The following is a 24,819-nucleotide window of genomic DNA, read 5'->3' on the forward strand; positions in this document are numbered from 1 at the left end:
AATATATGAGTTGGGTCCGGATCGGACAGAGTGCGTTTTACAACCTGCAAAACGCGAGGCGCACCGCACTGCCTTTTCCGCGAGCTGCTCTCCCCGTCCGACTGTTTCCCAGCCTCCAATCGCGTCCTCCCGATTTCAGCTTTCAAAGCCAATCGCGTCACGGGGATTTCAGAATTTTCATCTTTCCCAACCAATGGCGCTCAGGGGATTTCAGCTTCTAGCTCCCGCCCCCTCCCCGCTTTCAGCCAATCTTAGCCACGCAAGTCCAACTTTCTGCGGGGTACCGGATGCGGCGGCAAACTCAAACTCGAAGCGGAATTTCAGCTCTCAATCTCAAGGTGAATGGCATCAATACAACTATTGTCATCCATCTATTATTATATTGATCGTTCGCGTCATTGTGGTTAGCGTCTTTGTGTCAAATCCAGTTGTCGGTATAAAAAAAAAAAGACCGACAGTCGTCTTGGTTAACACGGTCGATGTCTTCATTCACTACAATGATTATTTTTGTATATTGTTGTTGAGTTTGAGTTTGCCGCCGCATCCGGTACCCCGCAGAAAGTTGGACTTGCGTGGCTAAGATTGGCTGAAAGCAGGGAGGGGGGCGGGAGCTAGAAAGCTGAAATCCTCTGAGCGCCATTGGTTGGGAAAGATGAAAATTCTGAAATCCCCGTGACGCGATTGGCTTTGAAAGCTGAATTTGGGAGGACGCGATTGGAGGCTCGGAAACAGTCGGACGGGGAGAGCAGCTCGCTGCGCTCCTTTTTTCTTTTCTTTTTTTTTTTTTTTTTTACTGTTGTTAAGGCAACCACCGTATCATTACCTAACCGTTATATTGTAAACTGACAGAAGACCCGCCTCCACATTCATCCGATTGGACAATGAGAAAAAAACGCCATGATGTTGAGCGCTTTTCTGCTTTGAGTTTAAGTTTTTTCAACTCGAGGCGCTCAGAGAGTTTCTGCCAAAACGCAAGGCGCACAGAGCGAAAAAACGCGAGGCGCTCAGCAACGCAAGAGCAGCGCTAAAAGCTTCCCTCTCATTGAAAACAATGACAAAAATGCCGCTGCTAAAACGCGTTCTGTCTGATCGGGCCCTTGTGGCGTGAAAATGTGGTTTCATTATTTTATTAAAAATATGAAAGAGAGCCGATCACATCTGAGCTTTGTTAGAACAAAGTCTAACAACGAAGCCGAAGTCTGATCTACCACGGATTGCTTATAGTAGCTGGGTTGGGAGGAGAGAAGTGCAGATATTTCCAGCTTTTTAAACATAAAAAGGTGAAGACTGGGCAGGAGGAAGAGAGTTAGAGGGACGTAAAGATAAGATCAGAGGGGGGCAGGAGAGGTCCAAAAGAAGAGACGGGACGACAATCTCACTGAACTAGAGATCAGGAAATGGGAGAAAAGAGGGAGACAGATTGGGATTGGAGACGGTTGGGATAGGAGAGAAGAAAAAATTAATTCTGCAGCACAAATTTGTTTAAAGTAAAGGATTTAGATAATTCTGTCTCTTTGGAAGTCTGTATATAGCAATGTATTTATATGTTATAAGTTTAGAGGATATATCTCTTGTAGAATTACTAAGACCTCTTTGAAAGTTATAAAGACCCCTGCCTGGACACACAAAAAGGTGGGGACTAGTTTAATTTGCAACATCGTATTGTGAATTTCATAAACTTAGTCAGATAAAATGTTTTGGTTTAATGGCCATTTACTGTTGTCAAAAACCTGCATCTTCGTATGTGTAATATTAATAAACTGTAAAATGCCTAACATAAATCACCTACCTACCTCATCCAAAAGTGTGTAATAGTAATAGTACTAAATAGTATGGTCATAATGTGATACCGGTACCTATTAACATCTTAAACTTAGCCGTAAGAAGTGGCATCATCTTCCCTGGTGGTCTAGTGGTTAGGATTCGGCGCTCTCACCGCCGCGGCCCGGGTTCGATTCCCGGTCAGGGAACACGCTTTTTTTTCAGTTTCATCATTATGAGCTTCCGTCGAAGTAAATTAAGTGCATGTCTATTGAGGTGAAATTAAAGAATAACTAAATCCCCCGACCACTTTTTTAAAACTGAAACCTATGGATATTTAGTAGTGATGATGAGTGCAAAGTATTTTAAATCTACAAATTGTTAGAAATATGGATAGCGACTGCACTCTACAGGTTGAAACTCGGCTACTGCAATTGAATTTTTCTATTGGCTGATCTGGTGACGTATGGTAGCTGCTTTCGTCCCGCACCCTATAAAATTTACGTCACCCGATTTAGCAAACTGTGGGGAGTCAAGTGGATTGATAGAATTGTACGGATTGACTATGATTGTAACTTTAGTGATTGAGTTGTTAGATTGTACTGTTACCAAAGGTTATTTGGGAGTTTATTATTATTAGTTTATTCAGTAAGTTAGTTAGTTGGTTTTGGCAGTAGATCTTCCAATTTTAGCTAGTTACTAACTTTAGTTGTTGGGTTAGCGTTAGCTTGTAACAGTGTTTTTTTAGGAAACTTTGCTAGTTTTTTTATTTAGTGTTAGTATTTGTTAGCTAGTGGCCAGAATGGGTCGGCACTGTTACTTCCCTGGCTGCAATAGCACCTCCGGATTGCACATTTTTCCAGCGGAGAAATTAAGCGTCAGTCGTTGCGTGCATTGGGCCTACCGGACCATGAGCTCCCGCCTAGAGCTGGGTTGTGCAACCGTCTAATTTCCAGAGATTGTTTCTCCAATCTCATGGAGGTGGGTATAGGACAACAGTCACAGTAGCTGCACATGCTACCGGCAACTCCGCTGAACTTTGAGGTGAGTGTATAAAGAGTATGTTTGTAATAGGCATCAATGACATGACAGCTTGGCTTATGTTCTATGGTAAGAAACGTCTCTTGAAAGGTAAAATTACCTTGGCAAAGTTAACTGATAGCTAACGTTGCTGTTGTGTCGCGTTGCTGCGGTGTCTGTCTATAGGCTAGTAAAGTTATAAATATTGCAATATGCAAAAATTGTGCTGTGCTGTAACGTCTTTCAGGAGAGTTGGTGATATGCGTGGTTAGCAACGTTAGCCTGATCATTATTCCGCTGTGTCGTGGTTCCAGGGGAAATAATAGCACATTTCTGGAAAAACAGTTACCAAATATAAGAGAGTAGTAGATAGAAAGGACTGCAATATGCATTTGAAAGCTACATCCAGAATATAGTTTGTCAGCGGAGTGTTGAGAATGAAGAGGACATAAAAATCGAGGCAGAAGTTCACCGGTTCCACCACGTCTTGACAATTCATGTTAAGGACAATCGTATACAGGAACAACTTTCTTGCACGGCAGAGTAAGTCAAAATATTTTATTTTAAGCTAATGTTTAGTTATGTCTCCCTATAACTTTCATTATCTAATATGTTTTAGCCCATTGCTAAAACCAAAACTAAATTGTCCAACATTTTCATTTTGTATAAAGCGTGTCAAGATATTGCATATTGTGGGGTTGGTCCATACACTGGATCTGGATTAATTTATGATTAATATACAACCGTCTTTCTTTGCTAACATGCTAACGTAGCCAAGTTAGTTAGCGTCTTGGAGCACACAACAGAGTTTTTGTTGATCTAAGCTGCGAGTGAGGTCTTCCACAATTTTTAATGTCCAACATCTCTCCTGTCGAGTTTTTGGCTTTGGAAGACCCCCCCTCTAAACTTTGAGGATATCTGCTGTCGGACTTGCAGATACTGTTTAGGCATTTCTCCTTGTTCTGAAAGCTTGACAGGCCTCCTGTGCCTAGTTGTGGTTGCTAACGTAGGTTCAAGGGAAGGGCTTAGTGAAGGGTCAATTGTTTTGTTGGTTAGAATGTCACGTCAACTGCTACGATTGCATGTTTAACAGCAACATGAGTATTGTCGAAATAGTAGCTGAAATAAACTAGAATTGTGAAATCGCATTATGTTCTGTTTCAGCCTAAACTGACCAGAGATCGGATGCCGGACGGAACCAGTCAGCACCAAACATGCTGCTGGACAGGTTAACAAGAAGCTTAACAGGAGAAGCAAAGGTGAGTCATAATGGGTAGCATTTGCATATGATGTGCTACTCTACATTTGTGTCATATCATTTAAACAATGTCATTAAAATCAGAATCAATCAGATTTATTGAACCAGTGTGTTATTAAATTTATAATAATATTGATAAAACTGCACTTCCTTTCCAATTGATCTGATTTTTCGCAGCTACTCAGGCCCGAGCTCCTAACAGGAGTGTTTCGTGACTCGTGTGACACAGGCACTTTCATGGATGATCCTGAGGCTCCGACCCAACCCCAGTCAAAAGAACACGGTGTGAGGTGTCAACTGATAATTTAAGCTATCAGTTAGATGGAACCAACAACACCATGAACTGTACAAGGTAAAGGATTTAGTTCACAATACTACTGCTGTTTCTGCTATGGTTTACAGTTTGTCATTTATTACTGTGTTATAACTCTGTTTTATCTGTAGACTGAAGGCTACATTGACGCACTAATGGGGCTGCTTTTCCACCATGTTGTGGAAGGCCCAGGTCCATATCAGGAGCTTCCGGACACGGTCTCTGTACCAGAGAAACTCTGCGGCCAATTCACAAGCCCTGACAAGAAGGAGGCAGTGGCGGGACACAAGTCACGGTTCTTCAAGAACATGTAAGTTTGAAGCTGAATCCAAAAGGCAACTGGACTTGATTGAAGTTCTCATCAGAAAAGGCTTCTCCAGTTCTAAACTGACTGGTGGACGGAGCTAGAAGAGAAGGCTTCTAGAGGCTACAGACGTGCACAAAATTGTTTGATTCGTAATCATGCCTCTTTCCCTGCCTTCTCAGACAGAATAATCCTTCAGTGCCATGTTTCAAAGTAGTTGTAAAGAAGACATTTCTATAATCTATCATCTGAACCAGTGGCTCTTACATCATATACTGATTTTTAACAAACCTTTATCAAATAATATTGTGAAAGGGAGGACGTGTGTATGGTTTGTATCAGTGTCTTATGAAAAAGTTTCCTCTTGAAATATGTTTTAGTTTATGCTGACCAGGCGGTACAAAAAGCTTCATCTCCTTCGAGCCGGATTCGAACCAGCGACCTAAGGATCACTGCTTAATGCACCTACAGTCCTCCGCTCTACCAACTGAGCTATCGAAGGGACATGCACCCCTATGGAGTTCATTTTGTATATAAAGAAAATGCATGATGCTTAGTGAAAGTGTGACTCTATAAAGCAGCTTGTTAAGGTTCTCATTCATCCAGGTTGTGGTGTTTAAAGTTGAATCCAAAAGGCTGAACCAAGTCCAGTTGCCTTTTGGTTTATCTCTACTAAGAGGTTCGTAAAAACATCTCCTGTTCACTTTATGCTGCTAAAATTAGAACAACAGAACACGAAAGTTTCACTCATTCTTTATTTTTTCTTGTATTAATCACTCATACTCCAGCAATTATTTTTGCAATATTTACACTTTGCTTTTATCACGTTTTGATGCTCTCTCTTCCGTACCAGCACCTATGACCACCCCTCATAAACAGGAAAACAATGTCACAGTGGGCTCATATCCACTGACAGAGTAGATATTGCCTTCAGAAGGGATGAGAACTGGTGATGGGAAAGAAATCGACATTTAAAAAAGCGACACAAGTGAAATTTTGAATTAATAGTCATAGCTGTTTGCTACATTGCTCACATGGTCTCAGACACTGAAAAACATGGATCAAATCAACAATGAGCTTTCTCCACCTGAGGTTCATGTTTATCTTTTTAACCTCCAAATAACAAAATCATCACTCAGTTGAGCCAGTTCACTACAGGCGAGATACAGATTTTGCCATTTATTTCAATTTCTTGTTCATTATTGGGAAACAATATCTTTTCAATTTAAATCAACATAAGTGACTTACTGGTCATACAAAATCAGTGTTTTCCCCAAGTCAGTGTGCAGTGTTTGGGCCAGACAGAGCAAGAAAACTGCAACAACACAAGAGGAAACTTTGATTTTATAACGTTTAACAATGTTTCTAATAATCATTTTCATTTTGCCACCTGCAGTTTAAGGCTTCTGCTGCCGAATACGTTAGAGAATTAGGGCGTAGCGAAAGACAAATTGATTTATTTTGCATTGTGAGACATTTTTAATGTCGAGGACAAGTCAAAGTGTCAAGAAGACAGTCAAAGTGTTGGAATGAAGTTAACATTTTAAGAATTAAGTTAAAATTTTTCAGGAAAAAAAAGACGTTTTCAGGTTCAGGAATAAGGTTGAAATGTTGAAAATACAGTCCAAATGTCGAGAATAAAGTAAAAGTCTTGGGAATACCTTTTAGGGAAGATAAAAGTCGAAATATTGAGAATTAAGTGTAAAAGTCAAGAACAGAGTCAAACTTTTAGAATGAGTTTCAGGTAAAACAAAAACAATTAATCAGAGAAGGAAGGTTTTTGGACCTTTCTCAAAATGCAAAATAAATCTTGTGATTGACCCTAACGCTCTTCCGTAGCTAAAATAGCTGCTGGCATCAGACTGAAACCAAAAGCTCCTTCAACAAACGCTGAGAGCTCTGGAAGGCAGCAGAAGCAGGACAGACGACATGTTGAAAATAAACTTTTACCTCACAAAGAGCAAATGTACCTGGGTTTTTACTTGCTGTCAAAATTCATTACATTTTATTATACTCAGATAAAAGTCTACCATCAGATTCCTTTTCCAAAGAAAAGACGATACAAATCAGCTTAACTTCTGTACACAATGACAAAAAAAAGACTTTGTATTTAACAATACTGTCTTTGTAAACCAAGAGTAACAAAAAAAGGGCATAATTAACATAACATACATGTACAAAATGAAAAAAGGCAATTTATTCTATAATAGTGTCAAGGAAAATACTATAAAAAAGCATAGGTGTAACTATATTTCATATTAAAAGAAAAATAATTAAGACGAGGAGCACCATCATCTGAGTTAGAGGATGATGTGATTCCCCTGGAGTACCGAAATAATACCCTAAACTGGGAGCATGTTGGTAGTATACACAGTACACAGATTCTCTTTCTCTCTCTCACTCACACACTCACACACTCACACACACACGCACACACGCACACAGGTCTTGTAACGTTGTCATAAAGGGTCATTAACAGACCCAACTCAGAGACTGGGCAGTGTGTTGATAATCAGTCAGGAGAGGAGGAGACACAAAGAGGAGAGTTTTACTCAAACTGATGCTTCTGATTTGATTATTGATCGGCCAATAAGTGATCGATTAAAGGTCCCATGTTGTGTATCTGTCACAAAACAACAGAAGTCACATTACTGGTCTGTTGGCCGACACAGAAGGCCATCTGATTAAATGATGTAAATCCACAGGGTGACGTCTTTCTCAGTCTGAGCCAAACAAATTTTCACCTTGTGTTGTTGCATGAGTTCAACCGCAAAATCTTTAGTGTTTATTTTCGTTGTTTAAACACAACCAGCAAATATTCATGCTTACAGATACGTTAGAAAACCAAACGCTGTCCTGTCTCAGCTTCTATACAAAAAGTCACATGTAAGCTTGAATCTGGGTAACTACGGTGGTATTAGCCAAAAGTAAAGAAAGTATTCGCTGTGAGTTGATTGCATAAACAGCGTAAAAGGAAATAACCTTAACCTGATGCAGATAAGAGTCAGAATTATGCTTTATCAGGGTTGTTTTGTAACCAGGACAAGCAGATCACTTTTAAAATGCTTGTTTTTTGAATGGAGTTTGGTTAGACCATTTCTGACGCAACACCAGGACATTAGGAATATCTCAATACTGGTTTCAGCATCACTTGCATTTCTTATCCGAGACTTTCGCCTATATGCGCAAATTGGCATATTTGTGTCATTTGTGGTGATTGCTGCAAATTTGCATCTTTTGTATCTTTGCTTTGATGATGTATTTGCACAGAGTGAAAATGTGTTTTTTTTTTTACATGTATACAGGACCTTTTAATAGACGACGGTCTTCTTTTAACCACAATATGACCGGTTGCAGGATCCTTGTATATCTGGGGATTTAATTTGTAATTTGGATGAATGGAGGTGCATTTCTTAGAGTCCTGAACAACCACATAGTGAGGCATTACAATTTAAGCATGGATTTTATCATTGTTATCCTACATTAAGTTTGTTTGTTATTCTCTTTAGTTGTTTTGTGTGTTACCTCTTGTCCTCTCCATCCTCCCCTTCCTCCCAACATGCTGCACCAATCTGAGGGGCTCTTGGTTCAGTAACAACCCCTAAATCATCTACCCCTCATCAGTTTGTTTCTTACTGCTGCCTCCCTGTTGAGAAGATACAACAGCAATGACATCCATGTGAACCGTTAAAAGGGACAACAATGAAATAAAGATATATCAGTAAATACTGGTACCTGTGTATCTAAGGTTAACTTGTACCACAGTGGCTCAATGGTAAGACTGAAAATAGGCCCACGTGACTCGGCCTTAGTTTGGTCTTTTGTCATTTCACAGACAATCATAGACATACCGGCTATCCCATCGAGACAAAAGTAAGAGGTAAATTATGGAATGACGTTAAATGAAGATTATAGTAACAATGGAAAAAAAAAAGTACACAGGTGGACAACTCGTAGTAACATTTGGATTTGTTCCAGTAGCTTCCAGGCAAAGTGTAGTTCATCAGTGTCGCCACAAGAGGGAGCAACAGCACCACTCAACGTAAAGCAGGCAGGTGGTTTGGACAAAGCAAGCACACAGTCCGTCTCATTCCCCTCATCACTCTTTGTTTCTTTGTGTTTTAAGCGAACGCTAAAGTACCATACAAGTTAATTTTACTCTACCCCTATCCTACGCTACATTCGTACACCATCTTTCCATCTTCCTGCTACCTTACTCCTGCTCTCCTTCCTCCTTTTCCGGCCCCCTCCCCCTCTGCTTCAACTTCTTTCTCTCTTTGTCCTCTCTCTTCCAGTTTTAATTGAGCTGCTCTAACATTTTACCGTCTTTTCCTGGTTACTCTTTCTCTCAGTAAAGTAAACTTGTTTTTTGTCCTGGATATTAGTACCGATTCATTCGACATTTAGTACCTAGCTGTAAATGCTAAAAACCACGAGTCCTCCTTGCTCCTCCTCCTTTGCGTTGCTTTATTGTCTGTGCTGCAGCTTCCTCAAACTCACCCCCCACTTCTGTTGATGTGCTTGCTGGAGAACTGTTAAGTTTGGACGGACTCGCATTGACAGGCGAACCCAGCAGTGACTCGATCGACACCTTAAAAAGTGGTTACCTCTGCAAAACAAAACCAATCTTCTATGACCCAAAACGTCCCCCTGCGCCCCCCTTTTATTTAAGTGCTGGCAGAGAGAGTCTGTCTCAGTCCAGGACCTCCTCTTTTCCTCCTCCGGCGTCTTCTGTTTTTTATCATCACCTTCATTTCTCTTAACTCCTCACACCTGGATGTCTACTCCTTCTCCACGCGTCTTTTCACTTCTCCATCAGTGCGTCGTCCTCTGTGATGCCCTGAGCTCGGAGCTCCTCTAGGACGTTGTCCAGGTGTCCGGGGTCGGGGAAGCCGTGGCCCGTCAGGTTGGAGCCAAACTCCGTCTTATGGTGGACCTTAAAGATGGTGAAAAAATAATGATTTCCTTTCAGTAACAACAAATTTGATGTGTAATATCACAAACTACATCCAACAAAATACATGTTTGAGTGACAATAAGAAATATTTTCATATCTTTTGATCCATCTATAATTTTTAAGGCGTTACAGCTGTAGTTTGCCTGCTCTGTCTCGTTTTCCCCTTCTGTTGTGTCTTCCCAGCTCTTCCCAGCTGGTTGCTTAATGATGGTCTCAAACATAGTCTTAGTTGCTTAAGAACCCCAGTCATGAGGGGGGACTGCTGTGGTTCTGCCCCTTAGCAGGGACTTCCTGTTGTTGGTGTTTTGTTGGTCTTCAGTTAATGATTGAGGTTGTTTGTGTGTGTTTTGATGAACCCGATGTTTTTGAATGTTTTAAGGTGTTTCACATGGTTGTGGATAGTTGTAAGCCCCTCAGGGCTACCTTGAGGTGGGGTAACAACTGTTGGTTTGACATAATAATTAATATGAATACACTGACAGGTCAGAACCAGAAGCCTTTTTATTTACACAGTGACAAAACGCTACAAATCCCTTAAATTCAAGAAGCTTTTGTTTTGAAAAATACCTCAAATGATTAATCAGTGTTGCAGCTCTAAAGCTGATGTTTTTGTGAACGTACCTCGTTCCAGATGACGGTGTCAGACTCGCCTGTAGTGCTCGAAGTTCCGACTGAGAAGATCAATCTGCGGTCCCACGCTACCAGGAGCAGTCTCAGTACCTGCAGAGAGACGAGAGAGGGAAAAGTGAGAACCAAAACAAGTTTATTTAAATATATCTGTATTAACGCTTTGAAAACAGACCTCCTATGCACAGCCGTGGAAAATCAATGTTTGAATATATCTATTTTATATATATAAAATAATATAAAAAACAATACCTAGAGCACACCTTACAGAATTTGCTTGACATTTAGGTCGCATAGATTTTAGGAATAGGAAGCATTTCAAAATACTCTTATGCGGGGAATGTTTCTATTGCAGATGAAACAATGACATCTATCTATCTATCTTAGGCTGTACAGATTCTACACATATGCAGCATTTCAAAATAAGTCAGGAAATAACAATATGCAAAGATACCAATGTAAGCACTAGGGATGGGGACGAATACTAGAGTACTCCTTGACGTCATTATTCGAGTAACGTTACACTACTCAGGCACCTGCGAATGCTTTGTTTTCGGCTAAAGTAGTTTAACTCAGTTACATGCACCATGTCAGCCGTGACCAGAAAAAGTGACGTCTGGAAGTACTTTGACAAGAAAGATGACGATAACGTGCTGTGCAAGATATGTGGTGTTAAACTTGTTTATCATAGAAATACTTGTTCGATGCTTAACCACATGCACTTAAGGCACAAGGTGTTCATAAGGTTATTCGATTAGTGGAATATGGAGGTAATTGGAAATGCCCATCCCTAGTATGCACTGAGGGACCATTTCTAATGCCGAGTTCGGCTGGTTAAGATCTAAATTGATTGGTTGGTGTCTGCAGCCGGATGGTGGATTGTGTTACCTTGCGTCCTTTCTCGCTGTCTGGGAGGTAGCAGTGTCTGGGAAAGCCTCTGGCAGTGAAGGGCTTCCCTGGGTTCGGATGCTCTGGTCCCTGTAAGGAGAGGGGGAGGTTTTATAATTGGTCTTACACCAACAATGCACTGTATGCGGGGGTTAGTGGGTCCTCCATCGCCCGTCTCCAGATGGTACAAAACGCTGCTGCGTGTCTTTTAACTGGAACACGTAAACATGAGCACATTTCCCCCACTTAGCCTCACTCCACTGGTTGCCCGTACATTTTAGGATCCATTTTAAAATGATTTTATTTGCTTTTAAGTCCGTCAGTGGCCTTGCCCCGCCCTACCTCTCTATGCTGCTACACCCCTATACCCCCACCCGTGCTCTCAGGTCAGCCGATCAGCTGCTTCTGAGTGTGCCAAAAACAAAACGTGAGCTCAGAGGGGACCGTACCTTTGCTGTTGCGGCTCAAAAAATGTGGAATGATCTGCCTTTGCACATTAGACAGGCCTCTTCACTGTCTGTTTTTAAATGTCTTCTTAAAACTTTTTATTTATTTTTATCTATTTCTAATTATTTATTTGTATCTTATGCCTTGTGTGAGCTGTGTATTTTAAGTCTTTTATTTTTCTGTATAGCACTTTGGTCCTCTGTGGTTGTTTTAAAGTGCTTTACAAATAAAGTTGGATTGGATTGGAACGTCGGGTTGATGGTATACATGGAAGAGACTGCTGTCATCGCGTCCTGAATTGAACAGTTGGACGCTCGCTTTCTTGTAGGACACGGTGTTATCGGGCATTGGGTGTTAGAAGTGGTAAACCTGGTAAAGTTTTAAGGGAGGCCTCACTAGCCCGCTAGCTCGTAATGCTAACCCAGCTAACGTTAAGGCCTCAATCACTACAGATAACACAAACCACTGCACACACAGGGGCAGCTGTGGCCAAAAGCTGCTTCGGTTTCTGCTCAATTGTTGGAGTTTCTTCTTGTAAATATACACAAGGACAACAGGAAATAATCTTAACATGAATTTAGTTGCAGTCTTGTAAGTAGTGATTCTGCAAGATATCCAGTCTATGCAGAATCTTATCTGTGACTAAAATGTCTTCAGATGTACGGCAGAGTCAGTCTGTTTTTTTAAGTATTGTGTTATAGTAGGAATAACTCTACCCATGTAATACCAGATGTAAGAATAAATCCAGCACCACAGTCCTACCTGAATGCCTGGTGGTATGTTGTAGATGATGCGTATGGTTTTGCAGTCAGGATGCCCGGGGAGAGAGTGAGGGATGACGTGGTACTCCATCTTCCCTGCCGGTTGGTTTCCTGTCTTCACGCCGTAGATGGTTTTACAGGTGGGACACTGAAGACTGAGGAGACACTGGACTGATTATCAAGCTCATTTACAAACAGGGAGAGACAATGAGGAGTGATATTCTCTCTGTGGTCAACTTACCTGCCGTCCTTGTTCCCATTATTATACATGGCCACCAGACACTGGAAATGGTACTGGTGTCCACACTGTGCTAGTCGCCCAACTGACTCAGCCCGAGACACAGGCCCCACCCCTGGACCCTTGTATCCAGACGGACCCCCCAAAGGCTCCATGCAGATGGTACAGTCCTAGGAAAGATAAAGGAATATAAAAATTAAAACCTAAAATTGCTTCTTTTTTTTGCCGCTGACAGGCTCAAATTCTGTCTGTCATTCTTAGTGTCTGACAACTTCACAGAAAAGATCCCTACAGAGGTAAACCTTTGTACTAAAGGGTAAAATCCTTTTTTGAAACCAGAAACAGCTGTTACATCGCTCTCTTCAAAGCCACCAGACTCCATTGACAAAAACAGTCACTTCATCTCACAGAGCATGGGAGGTGCTGGTCTGCTGCGGCCTTGATCTGTTACTTTGTTTATGTTCTTGTGTAACTTTTGTGTTTGTCATATTGTGTCAAAAAAAATCAACACATGAAGGCAGCAACTGTTTTACATAATAGCATGTCTCTGTAGGGATCCTTTCCTTCATGCTGTCAGACACTTAAAAAATACATATACGTCTGGCAGTGGCAGAAGACATACGATGATCCTGAAATCTAACGGAGCAAATTCAAAATGATCTGATGCTGCTTGTTGTTGAAGTATAAAAATTAAAAATAAGGCCTAGCTTTAAAAGTACCACATTTCCCCTTTAACACTGGAAAAAGCAACAGATAAAAATACTGTTCATACCTCCTCTGGTGGACTTTTTACTTTCTGCAGGTACTTCTTAACCACCTCCTCTGGAGTTTTACCTGCAGACATAAGAGACAGAAGATCATTAATCTGAATGTATCTCCCTTTGCGTGGGAGGGTTGTCAACAGAGAGACCCCCACTATCATAATATATATATATATAAATACGAGGCGTTTCAAGAGCAGAAACAATCCAATATTTATGTATTTCCATTGTCGATCTCGACTTGAGTGCTCACCCTTGCGAGCCTGTTTCTTGGTGGTCTTCCTGCAGCAGTGGCCGAAGCCTGGCACAGGTTTGATGTCGCTCTTGCTTACAGGCGGAGGGTGCAGCACGAGTTTAGGGGGCCGGGTCAGACACACGGGCAGAGCGGCAGCACTCATCAGGATACCTGTGATCCCTGAAACACAAAGAGAGAGTGGTTAGACGAAGAACTACATCATTTCCCTCTTTCGTTTCTTGTAAAAGTCTCTAGAGAAGCCTACAAACCTTTTCCTATATGCAAGTAGCAGCCAGAGGTTAGTGTGTCTGTGTGTGTTCTTACCGGCCAGAGCAGGGTGAACAGGACTGGATCCATTCAGGTTCTTCACTGGGACGGTGGGCACACTGCAAAGAGAGGACAAACTATTTAGTTTAGTGTGTTTTTACAGAGAAATCTCACCAGAAATATAACCTGGAGAATCCACCTCCCAGATACGCACTTTGAAAAACAGATGATGGTCATTTTATAATCGGAAAAATCACACAAAGATTCAAAAAGGCAACAACCAAATGAATTAATTTGGACAAAAAAAGACAGAAAGTGGCTCTGTATCTTTGCTCTTTCTGCTATGTATCTGTCCTTCTCTATCTCTCCTCTTCCTCTGTCTCTATCTCCGTCAGCTCCTTGTTGTTCGGCAGACAGCGAGTGTTTGAAGAACCACGCCCGGCTGTGTGTGTTTATGAGAGCTAATCCACGGAGTTTCCATCTGCTCAGTGAGCTCAAAGAGATGGACGTCATAGAGCTCCTCACTGGGGATTACCTGCCCTGTCACAAAGCCCGTCACCATCATCATCTCTACGTGACAAACAGACACAAACTCATATGTTCAGTTTTTCTACAGTTTAAAACCACTAGAGTACGGGAAATGAGATGATAATCAGAACACTGCGTGGATATTAGGGCTGCGCAATATTGGGAAAAACATTTGACAGTTTTTGTTCTGCAAAATGTCTTGTGATTTTAAAAAATACAGGAAATTATACCAGATATATGTGTGTTTTAATGTAGCGTACATAGAAACAATTAACAATCATACTTTTTTATTATTTTGGACTTTTAAGTCTATTTTCCTCTAACAAAACAAAAACCCTCCTACTTTTACCAGATTCACGGTTGAAAAAGTAGAGAGATTTCAGGAGGAGCGACACGTTTCTTTATGAAGACTTGTGGGCTGCAGTTGAGTTATACTCAAACGTTACGTCACCTTCCATTTCTAATGCTGTTCAAATGTTTAATCAGCATGACCAGCCCATTGACAGTAACGTTTTAAACAAAAGCTCACCGTCTCCTACTTCTTGTCGGCACAAACATCCTCCGTGTGTGCTGCAGGCGCTAAAAGTAAACACTACGCAGCACTTCCGCTTCGTGAACCGCCTGTTGATGTAGCCACAGCGTTAACCAGCACAGTTTACAGTTTACAGGCAGGTGACACACAGACTCTGCTTCACGGCGGTCGGCTCACTCTGTGCTCGGGTGGGAAGCTTCACTTAATGTGATGTCAGGTTAACTTTTCCTTTAGATAAGTGATGGAAAACGAGAAACTGGCGATTGTTTTGTGTTGCACCGAGCAACAATAAAGTAGCAGCGTTAGACTTAATTTGCTTCACTGCTGCACGTCCTGCAATGTGACTATATCACATGCACACATCGCAATTGTGATTGTGTAACAATATAGCGTTCACACCGACCGATATTAAGAACATTTTGGAGTCTTACAGGTTAAGTCGCTCTCTTCAAAGCCATCAAACTCCATTGACAAAAACAGCGATTTTACCTCTCAGAACCATGTGCTGCTTGCCACTGCCTAATTGTTTTTCTTTTGTGTACTTGTTTGTTACACAGTTATTGTGTTTAATTGAAACCCCAAAGTCACACAATAACACAACCTGACTACTGGGCAAGGCAGCAGTCGACCAGCATCTCCTGTTTTCTGTGATGTAAAATGACTGCTTTTGTCAAATGAGTCTGGTGGCCTTTAAGAGAGCAATGTAAAAGCTGGTTCTGATTAAAAAGAGAATCTTACTTTAATAAAATGGGGGATTTTTGTGGGGATCCTTTCAGTAATGCCAGAAAAAACAATCTGACCCGATCAGGGAAAAAAATAAGCACTTTCAATGGACCTACTTTGATCTGGAGAATTGGCCGCCCAAGGATTACGTTGCAACATTACAGCCCATTTCCAGGCTTTTAAACCCATATGAAAAATGGCCCTGGTTTAAAAATACCAGGACGACCCTTTAAACTCTGAGGTCATGCGATAATAAACGACTCAGCTGACAACTCAATGTGCCAACACAGCCGTTCAGCTGGGGTCAGAGGCAGGGTAGTCAGTTACAGTCTACAATAATAGACCTGGAGGTTACTGGCGCTCTCCAACTAAACACACACGCACATTGTTGGCATGAGAGTCTTCAGAGCGCAGGGCTGTCCTTTGTCTCTCAGTTGTAAAAAGACTGCTGGTGGGGAGGAAATGAACACACGTTGAGGATGTCTGCAGGCTGTGTTCAAGTATCTGATCACAGATCTGCTGGTGACAAAAACCAGCACCTCCTTCGAGCCGGATTTGAACCAGCGACCTAAGGATATCAGCATTCACCGCTACAGTCCTCCGCTCTACCAACTGAGCTATCGAAGGGGCAGCAGGTAGCTCAACACTTATCATACAACTGCAAACACACACACGACACACGCAGAGTAACAGACGAGTGTAAGCAAGAGGACAGAGTGCAGTGATGATCTGTTGTTTCCTGTTGTTGGTTTAGCTTTAACAGGCTTTCTGTCAGATCACTAAGCTGCTTTCACTTAACCCCACTCAGCGACGCATGACGACGTGTGTGTGAATGACTCACTGGGATTTGTTTGTGTGTGTCTAAGTCCGCACTGGATCGTGTGTGAAACAAAGGTGTTTTTTTCACAGCTTCAGAGAGAAAAAGCCAAACAGAAAGTGTGAGTAGAAGAAAAGTAAACATACAAAGAGAGGGGTAAAGAACAGAGACCACTGACGTAATCTTATATCAGTAAAATTGACACCTGGTTTCAACCTAAAACTAAAAAAGTCTCAGTTTTAGGGGCTCTAAATGCCAGAATAGTTTGGACACTAGACTCAAAACTTTCATTGCTGCCACGTTTGTTTTCTGACCATATTTGAACGAGAGGGTGGAGCTGGAGAGGATTGAGCAGTTGGCAAATTCCAAGTTATCAAAGCTAATCAGTCTACACCTCATTCAGCTCGATTCTATTTGTGGTTGTAGCTGACTGGAGTAAAAAGAAGCTAAAGAGAGCTTGTGAAACATCGTGGACTCACATGCAAAGGTTTTGTGTCTTGTAAACATAGTAGTGTTTTCCTATCTTTTTTCTATGTTTAGAAAAAACAGACAGGTAGAAACCAGCTCTCCAATAAACGAGCAGTGGGAATGCATGACTGACTGTGGCCACCATCACATAATAATCACATCTAATTTCCATCTACGTTGATCAGATTAGATCAACGAGCGTTCTGCTGTCGTATGAAGTCAAAGTCGTTTAAGATATTAAACTTATTATAAAGATTATGTTCAGTATAACGGGAGACTGACTGACAGCTTCCTCTGTTGTAAACAGGCTGCCTGCTGATCACAGGTGGGAAACACCTACGTTAGACCTGCTCTGGATCAGTACAGTGAGTGAAGATGACAGTGATCTCACACACACACACACGCACACACACATGCACACTCACACACTAATCACCTGAAGCCAGTCAATTGATCTATAAATACTTAATGGGCTGCTGTGTTAGCGAGGAAGTATTTACAGTATAATGTACGGAGGAGAGAGAGGGGTGTTGAGTCACGTCTGATCCTGGATAAGCTTCATGTGGCTCATTAACACACTTTACAGCTGGCCCAATGGTGTGCTGATGCACCCACACACACACACACACACACACACACACACACACACACACACACACACACAGCTGGCCTTCGTCTCACACCTATTTGTCGCGTGTATTTCTTAAAGAATAGAAAGGAATAATTGTGTCAGACCCACTTTCAACACTGGTGCACACTTGTAGTATAAATTAATTACTAAACAACAGTCATGATGTTTTTTAACAATAACTTTCAGATGGAAAAAAAAATCTTTACTTTATAAAGTCAAATGTGGCGCAAACTGGACTCTGTGAATAGGGAGTACTGGTGATTACATTACTCACTATCTTGAAGGGATTTTCCCTGTCCCTAGGAAATCAACAGTTTTAGCTAGCATGGGATGCTAGCCATGTAGCTAGCTCTGAGATCCTGTGCTCCAGCGTTAACTTGCAGAAAGAATAGTCACAGTGGAGAGACTACGTTACCGTGCTGTGACGATAGACATTTTAATTGTTAAAAAAAGAGTTGTGTGTGATTTGGTTTAAAGTGGGCGTTGCCTGGTCAGAATTATAATTCTTTTAATCTTATCCCTTCTAGTCTATACTTCATGTAGTCAAAGTTTTTTAACAGGTGCTTGTTTTAAGGCGTTTAATGTTTGAATTTTCCGACAGAAGCCCTAAGAGGACATGTATCCATATTTACTTTTCCCGTGATAACGAGGGATTTGCGGTTGTTTTTTTGAGATCTCAACTTATTTATCTCGGGATAACAATGTTGGTTTTCTCGTGATAAAGAGATCATTTTCTGTCGATCTTGAAAACAAATCAGGCTGGTCACTGTGATAGACAGACCAGCACATGCCATGCTGTCACTGTACACACTAATGAGGTAAGTAAAGCCTGTTTCTATGTTTGTTTTGTGCTTTTACAACACAGCGGTGCAGGGTTGTTATCTCGGGATAACGACATAAATAAGTCGAGATGTCCAGAAAGCAACTGGAAATAACGTTACGTTATCAAGGGAAAACTGTGTCAAGTTAATAAAATGTATGGATGTATGTCTGCTTAGGGCTTCCGTACTTTCCTTCATTTAGTGAAAAACAAATCATGTTTATTGAAAAAAGTATAGTTTTGGTATCCGTACTGAATACGAAAATAATTTTTTTTCACAAAGAGCCAACACAAGCCTGTGATGTTTATAGAATCTGGGGAGAACTGAACTTCAACTACCCAGGAGCATTTTGTTGAGTAGCTTTGCATCGCCAACATTAAAATTCTGTTGCACGCGGTGCTCACAGAAAATACTGCTTGTAGAAACCTGAAACATATTACTAGAAACACATGCAGCGGTTAACTTTTGAATTTTGCATCAATTTGAAGTTAATTTGAAAACTACAGACATGTTTTTTGTTTGTAATTGCAGGAAGAAGCCTTTTTGAATTTGTTACAGTTGATTTTCAACTCTGAAGAAGACATTTGCTGCATAAAACACGTTCACACATTTACAGTGAAGGAAAGTTAATCGTTTACATGTATCTACACTTTCTTTTGTATTTATCACCTTTGCTCCTCTATAAAGTACGACTCAAAAAAAGAGGAAGTATTAGGGTAGAAGCAGGAAGCCAGGCAGTGAAGAAGGAAAACAAGGGTAGTGAAGAAGAAGGGAAAAAAGCCTGAGACCTTTAAAAAAGGGAAGATCTCGTCCATGCCTGGAGGGGGGAAGGCCTGAATGGGACTCCAGTCTCTTGACCCCCTGCGACCTCAAACCCGCCCTCCTTCCCTCCGCCCGCTTCCCACCAGATCACACACTCCCTCAGCTTTGTCTCACCTCCCTCTGCTCCTCCTCTTATTCCCCCAGGCCCAGATGGACATCAGCTGGACTGATTTAGACCCCAGACAATAACACACTCTCACTCATTCACACACACATATTGTCACACGCACAATAAGCTGCACATGCAACCTCACACACATTCCTATAGACACACACACAAACACACACACACACACACACACACACACACACACACAGTAATTGTGAATTATGTTTCAAGCAGACTAACTTTGCTGTGGTGAAATATTCTGTGATTCAGCAGGAAGTTGTTTGCCGTCGTGGCATTTCCTCAAATTGTAATACTTTTCTAAGGCAGCTGTTTTGAAAAACAAAAAAATGTGTATTTGTGTTCAGTAAAAAGAGACAGTCTTTATTTCCCTGACAAAGAAATAATTGTACAATAGTTCAAAAGTGGCTGTGAATGTTCATTATGAAATTATGTAAGTGTTTGGAATCCTGGAAAGCTGATTCAACTGTTACTCCTCCTGACCAATGACTGTATATAAAGATGGATGACCCGCTCCATCCACTCTCATTGTACAAAATTGAAACCAAAATACCTCAAGGCCCGACTTGTCAACAGAGCTGTCAATCATGAGGTCACACCCCCTTTTTATAGCATCAAATAACTTATTAAAAATAAAATTGTCATGTGCCTCTCGGCACGATGCTATGACGCGCATTGAAGTTCCGCCCATCTTCGTCCGAGCTGCGCTCGAACATCGTTCCAAATTGTCGGTGCCCAGTTTGATCAATAGACTGAATGAGTGATAGATGCAATAAAGAACTAACAGCATTACATCTTCACTGCTGCTTCCATGCTGCTTACCAAAGACTTTAATTTAAGTTCTTTGTGCGAACTATTGTTTACTAACCGTTTCTGGCACGTTTGTGACGTCAGGCAGTGACGCAGCAGAAAAGAGACTGAAAGGAGTATACTCCACTGGCAATGGGAAGAGAGACAATCAGCATTTATTAGCAGGTCTTCCCAGGTCTGAAAGACCTGCATCAACGCAGTACTTTTAGTGGGAAAGGGGTATATCTTACAAGGCTTTACATGGACAGGTTCAAGGGTTGTTTAGTTAAACCCACAAGCTATTCCAGACTCTAGATTAAAGACAACTATTGTAACCTATTTTCATAATACACAATCATTTTCAGAATCCTGTTCTATCTCATTGCGAACGAAAAGACAGGAGACATCAGAAAACCTGTTTTATCACACAGAAAGAAGAGCAGACAGCAGAGAAAGCGTTGAAGTCGATTGTTACTGATGCGTGCATTCTTCTCACTTCTATACTCATTGCTTTCATATATCTCACACCTTCAAAGGTCTTCGTTTTGTCCAAGGTATTCTGCATATACTCTCTGCACGTCTGATCCCCTGCCTGTGCCGACAGCTCCCTCTACGGGCCACATGCGATTAAAATGAAAAAAGCAGCAACCAGTTGGTGGAGTGAACAGGTGCCAACGCACTCTCACTGCCCTTCTGTTCCTATCTCTCTCTATTATACAGTCGGACTCTCTCTCTCTGTTGTGCACCCCCTTCCTGCTTAATTTGCTTTTCCTCAGCTTGCTGTCTGTGCAGCCCCCCACTCCGCCCCCCCCAACACCCCCACTCATTCAGTCCCTTTGTCTCATTCCTATAACCCCCCATTAGAAAGAGAGAGAGAGAGAGCACACATTCTTCACTGCATCTCCCCTTAGGATTGTCAATATTTACTTTTACTGTGTGTGAGAGCGAAGGACATTTGTGTGTGTGTGTGTGTGTGTGCGTGTGTGTGTCACCTCCCTCTCTCTCCCTGGTGTTGGCCTGATTTCTTGCACCACTGTGTGATCAATCTTTGACAGTTTGCTGACTCGTTTCTTTGTCCTGCACCCCCCCACCTACCCTGTTCCCATGAGCACTCGTCTTGGGCGCTGTCTGAGACTGAGACCGTCTACACACACACACACACACACACACACAGACATATAGATACATACACACACCCCTCCCCTCCATGAATTGTGACTGTCTGGAGGGAGCAACAAAGCCGACTTGTCTTCCTCTCTTCCCCCGATCTAAAAAATACTCCCATTATCAATGTGGATCAGAACTGGCCTTTAAATGATGTCTTACTCACAACCCTCACCAGCTCTTGTAAATGCAATGTAAAGTGAAGCATCTTTACTAATTGGGAGAGTTATTTAAAGTAGTCTAAAACTGTTCAGGCTCCAAAAATAAGGCAGAACCAGAGAAACAGCGAGACTTGTGAAAATGAAAAAGAGGAAATAAAATGTAGAAAGGAGCACAGACAGGCCTGAGCAGAGAGAGGGGGGAAGGAGAAGGGAGCAGAGAAGCAGGGAAAACTCATGGAGGCTCAGCATTGTGCTGCTAATGCAGCCCAGGCTTGGCTAATCCAACAAAGGTTTCTGTGGAGACCAACAATGAGCCTCTGAGGGGCCCAGACTGCCGAGACGCGACGACAGCGGAGGAGGAGGAGGGAGGAGGACAGGAGGACAGGAGCCAGGGAAGGAGAGGAGAGGAGGACGGGGGGGTACGGCCAAAGAAATCTTCATCTCAAAACCATCTGACCTTGCTTTCAGTTTCAGCATCCTTTTTTTAGTCTCTGGTGCTGAATTCAACCTTAAAACGCATCACTTCCTGTGCAGCGCTACATAATCAAAGAGAAACCCACAACTGATGTTGAAAGCAACAGATGAGTAAGCTTCCGTGAAAAAGCTTTTGGAAAACGTCATTATGACTTTGTCTTTTCCGTTTACGTCTGAAGACACTGAATTGTGACCAGGAACTGATTAATATCAGTGTATGTTGTGTACATAAGCAACACTTTCCTCTCCTCTGTATGACTGTGAAGCAGAGCTAAACTGGAAACTAAAGTAAGTGCAATGAGTCAGTACTTATATTAGATTTTAGAGCATATAGCAGCCATGCTAGCAGGTCCAAGAGATGCTAAATGCTGACAATACCAAGGCGACCTGCTTCAGTTTGCTTACTAGGCCTGTAAATGACTCAGAATTTAGTCTGTCATGTTAGATTTGACCATTTAATATGAAGCTTTGACCATTTGTTCTTTTTTTTTTCAATTTAATGCCACAATTAAGTCCAAAATCTATGAGAGTTTCATGTTTTACCTCATAAACACTGACAGGCCAAAAAATCGATGACAAAGTTAGTTGACAACGAATTTACATGTCGAAAATTAGTTGGTTACATCATCACGCATGTTTTTCATGCTGTGCACGGACATAACATCGTTTTCTGGAGCCGAGTTGCCGAGGGGTGAGCCATCTCACATCCTTACTATCTCTGATGAATCGTGATCCATATTTTTTGACCAGTCAAATTTATTGAATTAAAATCTGTGCAGTCTGGATCTGAGGTGGAACGAAACATCACAGTATGTCAACATCACAGAACACAACAGTCAACCAAAATGACAAGCAGGCATAAGTGCACAAGAGGAATGTATTCCCTCTACAATTCATTCAATTAGCAGACTTTTTTCAACAGAAATAAACTAAAGAAGTGTAACATAAATGCAACAACAGTCGGGCTCATCAAGTTTCAATAATGTACCTGTAGCTGTTACCCAATCAGTGGATACATGAAGTGTGACTAAACTACACTACTACTGCACGCACGTCAAAGGATATCCATGTTCTTCAAAATAAAAGAGCAAACGTCGGCGACCCACTGAAAACAGCACCGTGACCCACTTTTGGGTCTTGACCCACCAGTTGAGAACCAGGGCTTTAAAGAACCTCCAACTACATTTAAAGCTGATAGCTAAATAAGAGACATTAAGTCATTGTGCGATTCATTATCCACTCGTTTCAAAAACTAATGACAAAGAAGTCGCTAATTGCAGCCTTACTTACCGGAGATTAAAAGAGCTCTAGCTGATTTCTTTCCAAGTGTTTATAGTCAGGTCATCATTATTTTTACTTGTATCATTTAACCAATGAAGGATTTTAGCTAAACTAAAGATAAAGTTGGCGGCAGCTCAGCTCGTAGCCACAGAAATGTCTTTATCTTAAATAGTCCCGACCACTTCAGCACCTATGAATTTAACTCCATCTGCATTGAAGTAATTTCTTGAGACAGACTCACTCCTATCTCAATCCAATGAAACAAGTGAAAACATTGCAAGGCAGCAGAAGGAGATGGAAGAGAGGAAAAAGTGGAATGATGGGGAGAGAGGAGGAGGTTAAGGGTAAGAAGGTGAATAGGAAAAAAGCAGGAGTTCAAGGGTACTTGAGGGGAAGCAGCCAGAGAGCAGTGGGGGAGGCGAACGGGTGAGGCTGGCAGCTTACTCCAAACAAAATCAAATGTGGTGTAACTGCACATGACAAACCTGTGATCATTTTCATACAGCTCAGTCCCACCGTCATCTGCAACCGCTCAACAATGTCGGCTGGTTAAGTGTGTTTCCTGTTTACTACATCTCCTCACACTGACATGACATCAAACTAGAAGAGGAAGAAAGGTGCACTGAATAAACGCTCACAGACACGAAGTCAACAGTCAGCAGTTTGACGGCCTTTGTAAGTGCACCTAATTAGATTTAGTTTGATCTGCTGCTGTTTAAGATGATGAGGTGTGAAGGAAAGAGATGACAGGGTTATCTGTGTTGTTTTGGCATCTCACTGTGATTATTCTGCAGACGAGTTTTGGGGCCTCATGTGGAATTCATTCATGAGTTCTGAGTTTAGTGAAATCTCTGAATGTTTACTTTTTTTCACAGACGAAAAAATGTAATAAATGTAAGTAAAAATTATTTTAAAATGTCACAACTGTTAGATTGAAATCAAATTCTGCAGAGGTTAAAAATATCAAACTTCCAGGAAATAAATTAATAATATTTAAATAATAATAGTCAGAACTCTGAGACAAAATTCAGAAATCTAAATAAATACAAGGACTGAGCGATAAATCGTTTAACAACTGAAATTACGATGTGGGTATGTACAATAGTCACATCGCAGGAGTGAGGCAAATTAACTGAAACACGTCAAGCTGCTCCTTTATTGTAGCTTGACCGCAGCTTTTGAGTGCGTGTACTCAAGCAACGGCTATCAACGGCACCTCGCCCCAGTGCTGGTTAACGCTGTGGCCACAAAAACGGACTGTTCCCGGAGCAGACGTGCCACAGGGCAGGAAGAAGAAGAAGAGCTTTTGTTTCCAAAAGATACCGCTGTGGGCTGCTCATGCTGATTAAACATACATTTAAACACTGTTATAAATGGTTGATGACATACTGCATTAATAACAACTGCAGCCCACAAGTCTATGAAGTTTATAAAGATCGTGTCACTCCGCCTGAACTCTCTCTTCTTTTTCAAAAAGGTGTCACAGTCTGAACCAAGAGTAATAAAAGCAGGAGAGGGGTTTTGATTTGTTAGAAGAAAATAGACTTAAAAGTCCCAAATAATAAAAAAGGTATGTTAATTGTTTATATGGACATGAAAACACACTGCATTTATCTGGTATAAGTTCCTGATTTATTTTATTTT

At 41.5% G+C, this 24,819-nt stretch overlaps 1 protein-coding gene and 3 non-coding genes across 4 annotated transcripts in view; 1 reads left to right on the forward strand and 3 right to left on the reverse strand.

Moving 5' to 3' along the window:
- Nucleotides 1-1,898: 1,898 nt before the first annotated feature.
- Nucleotides 1,899-1,970, forward strand: trnae-cuc (transfer RNA glutamic acid (anticodon CUC)). The gene has a single exon. It is a non-coding gene; the product is annotated as a tRNA-Glu (tRNA).
- A 3,100-nt stretch (nucleotides 1,971-5,070) lies between these two features.
- On the reverse strand, nucleotides 5,071-5,158 carry trnay-gua (transfer RNA tyrosine (anticodon GUA)). The gene is given in 2 exon segments: nucleotides 5,071-5,106; nucleotides 5,122-5,158. It is a non-coding gene; the product is annotated as a tRNA-Tyr (tRNA).
- Nucleotides 5,159-5,408: 250 nt separating this feature from the next.
- LOC138604874 (E3 ubiquitin-protein ligase DTX4-like) overlaps nucleotides 5,409-24,819 on the reverse strand; it is a 43,561-nt gene continuing 24,150 nt past the window's right edge. Inside the window, exons 5-12 of the mRNA XM_069676904.1 lie at nucleotides 13,895-13,956; nucleotides 13,589-13,750; nucleotides 13,347-13,408; nucleotides 12,578-12,744; nucleotides 12,338-12,491; nucleotides 11,129-11,218; nucleotides 10,235-10,333; nucleotides 5,409-9,592 (exon numbers count right to left, since the gene is read on the reverse strand). Of these exons, the coding sequence (XP_069533005.1) occupies nucleotides 9,461-9,592; nucleotides 10,235-10,333; nucleotides 11,129-11,218; nucleotides 12,338-12,491; nucleotides 12,578-12,744; nucleotides 13,347-13,408; nucleotides 13,589-13,750; nucleotides 13,895-13,956 (928 nt within the window). The 3' untranslated portion in view covers nucleotides 5,409-9,460. The remainder of the gene's footprint in view (nucleotides 9,593-10,234; nucleotides 10,334-11,128; nucleotides 11,219-12,337; nucleotides 12,492-12,577; nucleotides 12,745-13,346; nucleotides 13,409-13,588; nucleotides 13,751-13,894; nucleotides 13,957-24,819) is intronic.
- Nucleotides 16,161-16,247, reverse strand: trnay-gua (transfer RNA tyrosine (anticodon GUA)). Its single transcript is given in 2 exon segments — nucleotides 16,161-16,196; nucleotides 16,211-16,247. It is a non-coding gene; the product is annotated as a tRNA-Tyr (tRNA).

The sequence above is a fragment of the Semicossyphus pulcher genome, unplaced genomic scaffold, assembly GCF_022749685.1.
Source record: "Semicossyphus pulcher isolate SPU_LCO1_2020_fin unplaced genomic scaffold, fSemPul1.0.p SCAF_27, whole genome shotgun sequence".
Classification (NCBI taxonomy): Eukaryota; Metazoa; Chordata; class Actinopteri; order Labriformes; family Labridae; genus Semicossyphus; species Semicossyphus pulcher.